Below are 6685 nucleotides of genomic sequence, written 5' to 3' on the forward strand. Positions count from 1 at the left end.
ACTGATTTTATGTGAACTCAACTAAATAACAAGAAAAACAACTTTAAATATCGCGCGCAATTTGGAGGGTTGCACGGTAAAAAAGTATGACCAGATTAGTTGAAATAATAAATTACCACATAGTTGAACAATTTTAACGTGTGCTTAACAGTACCATTTTGAGTTAACATAACAGCTTAGTGTTGAAATGGACAGCTGACTATAAATATGTGACCAGCCAACGAACTTTCAGCAAATACCACAAATTAAACACACAAACAAAAGCAGTTTTACGATTAAGAGAAACAAGCAACGTGTTCTTTTTATTATTTGCTGTACACATTTGAGAAAAATATTGCCAAGCTGGCACAACGCCTCCCACTTTGACGGACAAGCGCTGGTGCGTAACGCTCGATCCATTGATGATGAATGTACCGGGCAAGCAGAAACAACACTAGCGCTTCCTCCCCCACTCCTTTTACCCCTTGATGCTAATGCGGTGCGACAGCAATAAAAACATCGCAAAACTGAGCCGCTGCACGGGCTGTTCTTGTTCTTGTTGTTGTTGTTTTTATTGTTGTCACGAACAGCAAATAGATCAACAACAACGAAAACAAAGCTTTCACTCCCACCGATTAAAACAGCTCGCAATACATGAGCGCACCTGGCGCTTCAACAATCACAAACAACCATCAATTTTCACTCGGACGACGAGGGGCTATCAAGCAGATGCCTCACTAGAACCAGCTACCAGCTGGAGAGATAGAGAGTGAGTCAGTGATTACGTGCACGTTAAATAATAAGCCGCAAATCCGTTGCCCAACCACCCACCTAATAATAATAGAAGTAGACATCACCGGAAGGCAAAATGCGTTCACGCAAAGTGCAATTTCTGGTGATCAGCTTCCTTGTCATGTGGTCCTTCATCACCTACTATATACTGCTGCGGAATAGTAATGCCAACGATATGACAATGCAACAGCAGCAGCAAGTGAAGCGCCTGTTGCCGGAAGCTTTGAGGGAGGATACGAAAAGCTTGAAGCTGACACGCACTCTCGTTGAGTTTCTGAAATTTAAATATGCGGGTGATCAGGATCAACAGACGACAACAACGCCCAAGATAAGCATCGTTGCCGCTGAGATCTCAAACGAGCTGCCCGAGCAGGCGCTGGACAAAGTGATGCCTGCAACGCTAAAAACAACACCTGCGCAAATACCAAATAAAACATATCTGGCAAATGGTGAGCCCGTCATACCTATTCTGGTCTTTGCCTGCAATCGTGTCTCGGTCGAGAAGTGCCTGGACAATCTCGTTGAATATCGTCCCAGCATAGAACAGTTCCCCATCATTGTCTCACAGGTGAGAGAGTGTTGTGTAAATTTAAACTGCAATATAACGATAATATTTGCTTTCATATTACAGGATTGCGGCGATGAGCGGACAAAGCAGGTCATTCAGTCGTTTGGCAGCCAAGTGACGCTGATCGAACAACCCGATTTGACCGATATCTTTGTGCTGCCCAAGGAGAAGAAGTTCAAGGGATATTACAAAATAGCCCGACATTATGGATGGGCGTTGAACACCACGTTTCAGATTGGTTTCGATTTCGTTGTTATTGTTGAGGATGATTTGAATGTGGCGCCCGATTTCTTTGAGTACTTTCTGGGCACGCACAAGTTGCTCAAGCAGGACTCGAGTCTGTGGTGCGTTTCAGCTTGGAATGACAATGGCAAGGCGAACGTTGTGGACACATCCACCCCAGAGCTGCTCTACCGCACCGATTTCTTTCCCGGCCTCGGCTGGATGCTGACCAAGGAATTGTGGGCTGAGCTCTCCATCAAGTGGCCCAAGTCGTAAGTTATAAAATGAATTCAATTGAAATTCAATTATGATATACATATTTTTGTTTTTTTTTTCCAGTTTCTGGGATGATTGGATACGGCATCCGGAGCAACGAAAGGATCGTGTTTGCATTAGACCAGAAATATCAAGAACGCGTACTTTTGGAAAAATTGGCGTGTCCAAGTAAGCCCTTAAAGCCACATTCTAACAAACAACAATTTACTTAATCTACTTTTTTCATTTATAGCGGTTTGTTTTTCGATAAGTATTTAAAACACATCAAGCTTAGCGAGGACTTTGTGCAATTCAGTAAAATCAATACAAGCTATTTATTAAAAGTTCGTATCGCTTTTCCCTAATCAACTATGGATCAAGTGGTTAATTATGACTTCTTTCAGGAAAACTACGATAAGACGTTTTTGAAGCAAATTTATGTGCTTCCGCTGGTCACCTTTGAGGAGCTGCGTCGCAATCTTATCGCTATTGAGGGACCAGTACGCATTCAGTACAACACTCGTGACCAGTACAAGCGCATTACTCGAATGCTTGGCCTCATGGATGATTTCAAAGTAAGCACTCTTTGAGAATATCTAATATGATGTCAATTTTGCTAATAATACTATTTATCTTATCTAATCGACAGAGTGGTGTGCCACGCACCGCTTACCACGGCATTGTGTCATTCTATTACAATAAGCGACGTGTACATTTAGCACCCAGTGCTAATTGGAAGGGCTACGACCTTTCATGGAGCTAACATCGCTAGAACTAGTTACTAAATTCAGCTCAACGCAACGTGGAACAGAATCAAAATGTTTGGTTTTTTACTGATTGCAATACCAAAAAGTAGAACTAGAAGTTTATTTTATTTGTTCATTACGCCTAGTTTAGTTTTAATTGTACAATTGAGACTTTCGCATTCATTACTTTTCCAATATGAGTACTGCATGTGAAAAGAGTATCTAGTTACTACAACTATTGAATTTAATTTGTAATATTTGTGCAACGAAGCCGCTCCAATTGTATGATATAGTCAAAGCCCGATCCCCCTCAGCCAATTGAACTTCGTAACTAAAGCAATAGCAACGACAACAAAAAATCCAAAAAAAAAAAACAAGATTAAAGTATTAGATAATATGTATGTATATAGTCACAGAGTAGTATAAATATGTGCATTCTGGGATCGTTAAGTTTTTAAGTGTCCCAGAACGCATATATTTATTTAAACGGCGTCGCCGAAGCTCAAAATCATGGCGGCAATCGCTGAAAAAAGCTGGCTTTCGTCGGCCTAGGACCTCATCATCTGTCCGCTCATGACAAAAAAAAGGATCTTCCGCACAGTTTGGGGTGCATGGTAAATAAATATGTGTGTTCTGCGACAACTAAAAAATTAACATACGCAGAATGCCCATATTTATACTACTTCAGAGCTGTCGGCGGCGACTCTGTTGCTGTAAGATTTTCTGTTGAATGCTAATTACTAATAATACGCGTTAATGTACTGTACAAAATGAGGTTTAGTTGTTAAGTTGAATGAACTCCAACATCAAGATCTAGCTGGAAAGTCTGCAACGGGCATTAAGAAATTAAGTCATTGTGATTTTGATTTATCTAATTGTAAACTCTTGTAATTTGTAAACAGAATTCTGTAATTTGAGAGAGCCAATAACCGACCCACAACATGTAAAATAGCATAGCCATAGTTAACTCTTAAGCATTTTGGAAGACAGGCACACACTTCTTGTCAGCCAACAACAACCCCACCCCCACCCCAGTGACAGCGCTAACACACACCCAATCACACCAAATCCCATATGCAATAGGAATGTGTGCCACAGTCGGAATAGTGATAGCTAACTAACCTAACAGACAAACAAACACATACACATGACACCTGTATGACTATATATGTAATTTATATGAACATATTTTTTGTGTGTGGCATATATAAATATAAATATATATAAACATAAACTAACTAAACATAGCTAACTATTTAAATCTACTGCTCAACAGCATCCTCATCCTCGTCCAGTTGCTCGCAATCAATGTCGCTGCACTCGGACTCGGATTGTGTGGCTCGGCGATTGCGTTGTGCATGCGCGAGTCCTTCGTGCCCATAGCCAGCAGAGGATGTGCTGCTGTTAATGTTGCTCACAGCTGGTTGGCCTTTGTGCAACAGAAAATTGGCATTGGCATCGCCAAATACGCGCTCCAACTCGGCCAGTCCATTGCTGGCATCCGCCTCCGTTTCCGGTGGCAGCGTCGCGTATTTCAGCTGCAAATAGGCTTCACTGTGTGCATCTGGCGCCGCATAATTCACAAAGCTGCTGGCATAGGGCTTGCAGCGAGGCACGATGGTGCCAACTGCACCCGGTGGCGGTGGTGGGGCTGGTGATGGCTTGGCCAAGCCAAAGGGCAGCGTATAGTTAAGCGGCTGTCCCCGCGACAGTATTGCATTCCTGGCACTCTCGATCACACTCGAGCCATGCAGCGGTGGCATACCGGGCGCATTCACAGGCGCTGCTCCATATGGGCGCATGGGCGCTGCGGCACCGCTACCGTTCAACATGATGGACTGAATGGGCGTAGGTCCAGCGGGAGTTTGGCTAAATAGCCAGAGACGATCGCCAACGACCATGGGACGTGCAAGACCGCCCATACCCAGTTGGGAGTAGTAGTGGGAGGCAAGTGTTTCCACATCCGAGGTGTACTTGCGCTTCCACTTGGTGCGCCGGTTCTGGAACCAGATCTTTATCTAAACGAGCAGAGTTTGAATACCAGCTAAAGATTCACTTTTTCACTCCTTACCTGCGTTTCGGTTAACTGAAGCTGCTTGGCCAGCGCTGTGCGTTTGGCCACCGATAAATATTTGCCACGCTCGAATTCCGTTTCCAGTGCTTTGATCTGAGCAGCGGAGAAGGCGGTTCGTGGACGCTTCTTGCGATCCTCGTGCGCTGCAATGAGAGGAATTCCGATTGGTATGTGTTTCAGTGCTAGACATTAATTGCTATCGACGGCAACAGTGCCAAACTATTTGTAGCTAATTCGAATTTGCCAATTGCCAATCTACTAATTAGCAGAAAGGTCGCAGTTGTCGCGCCGGCAAGCACCCTGTATGCACAAACACTTGCGTATGTTTATACGGCCAATTTGAATTGTCATCAGTACGTCTTGATATGGTCAATGCATCTTGGCAATACATTCACCTAACTGACCGTAAACAAATTGTCATATAAATTAGCTGAGACATTTATTCGGGAAATGAGTTAATCTACCGTTTGTCAGTCGGTTTGCTTTTGACATTTGCATCATTAGCGGGCGGCGCATTTTTGACGCCCCACAAACTAATTTCTGATTATGTATTTGTTTGAGGATCGCGCACATGACAGACGTGATCACTCAACCAATGCATATTAGTGGAAGATGCTTTTTTATGAGTGCGTAAGCCATTAATCATTTATTTTGTCCTAAAACTAACTATTGTGACTAAACTATATTTGTAGATCTTCCATGTGAATAATTGGAAAATGTAAGTGTACGGCTTTTAAATGAGGTGCACAGCATTCATAGTCATTAAATTAAAATAAAAAATAATATAATTAAAAAATATATATATAAAAAATATATAATATAATTGTATTATATATGCAATCGCAATACTGATATTCTAAATTTAACCACAATATACTATCAGAATAATATTGTATTTACACAATTGAAACAATAAAAATCTACAACTAATATTGAGAACTAAACTACAATTGATTCCAACCTTATAGGTTTAGCATTAGCTGATTTACAGGAGTTCAAATGTTTGTAAGGCATTTAGTTTTTTAGGGACTTTAAAATAATTCATCTACAATATCTGCTTTACAGTAAAACGATTTAGTAGATTTAATTTCAGTACTACTCATATCCTAAACAGTATTACTTATATCTGCACAAAAAATATTATTTATGTCGTAATCAGTTTATCGGATATATTTATAAGCCAAGAATCTAGCATTTAAAAAAAGTCAACTATTATTTTCAACGACTAAGAAGATCCATATACCCATATTTTATTTACATTTTATTAAATAGATCTAACATCTATGTCAGATAGTCAGTTATATTAAAAAAAATCAACATCTTGTGTAAAATATATAATCAATTCGAAAGTCACAGAAAACCTCAACTCGATAAAGATTCTGGTATTCGCTTATGATTTAGGTTTGACGTAAGAAGTATAGGCTTGGAAGGAAGCTTAATAGATCACAGTGAATGAAATCTGTAAATATAATAACACGCTCATCGAACGCCTCTTCCTGTTATTCAGTTGTCTATATGACTAGGTCAATTAGACAAATCATCTATCGAGGGCGATGAGAATTCTATACTTCGGACTTGTGCGGAATAATTATATCACTTAACTATAATAGTTATGTATGTCATTAATAATATTATTACATCCATCTTTTCCACATTGCCGAACTGTTGTTACTTTACTCTTGGATAAATTCCTACAAAAAGTTCAAGGCAGACACTCTTAATTTTATACGCACCACTGCCGTCATCCGACGCAAGCTCTATATCACTTTTTCCATCCTCTAGATTGTCATCTAGACAGCTGGAAGTGGCCGGACTGGAAACCCGTGAAATACTATCATTGTGACTTAGCTGCGATTGATGATCATGGATCACTTGAAAGTTGGTCGCTTGATCGACATAGTTGCTGGGATTATGTGGCTCGGGCTTGGCCAGAATCTGTTCGATGGAAAAACTGTGCTGATGCCGACGCACCACAGATTGGGCATTCATTTTTTTAACAGCGGATCGGAGACGTTTCGAATTTGAACCGGAGCCGGAACCAGACACAAC

The 6685-nt window shown here is 40.9% G+C and overlaps 2 protein-coding genes across 2 annotated transcripts; one reads left to right on the forward strand and one right to left on the reverse strand.

Annotated features, from left to right (window-relative positions):
* Positions 1-301: 301 nt before the first annotated feature.
* LOC6559332 (alpha-1,3-mannosyl-glycoprotein 2-beta-N-acetylglucosaminyltransferase) lies at positions 302-3796 on the forward strand. Its single transcript, XM_001987772.3, has 6 exons — positions 302-1339; positions 1403-1833; positions 1901-2005; positions 2070-2160; positions 2221-2391; positions 2466-3796. Exons 1-6 carry the CDS (start codon positions 848-850, stop codon positions 2577-2579), a joined length of 1404 nt encoding a protein of 467 aa, XP_001987808.1. The 5' UTR covers positions 302-847; the 3' UTR covers positions 2580-3796.
* A 19-nt stretch (positions 3797-3815) lies between these two features.
* Positions 3816-6685, reverse strand: LOC6559333 (ventral anterior homeobox 2). Its single transcript, XM_001987773.2, has 3 exons — positions 6370-6685; positions 4634-4779; positions 3816-4580 (listed from the first exon to the last, which is right to left on the reverse strand). Exons 1-3 carry the CDS (start codon positions 6623-6625, stop codon positions 3825-3827), a joined length of 1158 nt encoding a protein of 385 aa, XP_001987809.1. The 5' UTR covers positions 6626-6685; the 3' UTR covers positions 3816-3824.

This window comes from Drosophila grimshawi, unplaced genomic scaffold (genome assembly GCF_018153295.1).
Source record: "Drosophila grimshawi isolate 15287-2541.00 unplaced genomic scaffold, ASM1815329v1 contig_184, whole genome shotgun sequence".
Classification (NCBI taxonomy): Eukaryota; Metazoa; Arthropoda; class Insecta; order Diptera; family Drosophilidae; genus Drosophila; species Drosophila grimshawi.

Bases quoted from the DNA above. Each gene is read 5' to 3' on its own strand.
- LOC6559332 (XM_001987772.3), top strand. From the start codon at position 848: ATGCGTTCACGCAAAGTGCAATTTCTGGTGATCAGCTTCCTTGTCATG. The intron at 1,340-1,402 runs GTGAGAGAGTGT...TTCATATTACAG, and splicing joins TCCCCATCATTGTCTCACAG to GATTGCGGCGATGAGCGGAC. The intron at 1,834-1,900 runs GTAAGTTATAAA...TTTTTTTTCCAG, and splicing joins TCCATCAAGTGGCCCAAGTC to TTTCTGGGATGATTGGATAC.
- LOC6559333 (XM_001987773.2), bottom strand. From the start codon at position 6,625: ATGAATGCCCAATCTGTGGTGCGTCGGCATCAGCACAGTTTTTCCATC. The intron at 4,780-6,369 runs GTGCGTATAAAA...CTCTCATTGCAG, and splicing joins TGCGTCGGATGACGGCAGTG to CGCACGAGGATCGCAAGAAG. The intron at 4,581-4,633 runs GTAAGGAGTGAA...CTGCTCGTTTAG, and splicing joins TTCAGTTAACCGAAACGCAG to ATAAAGATCTGGTTCCAGAA.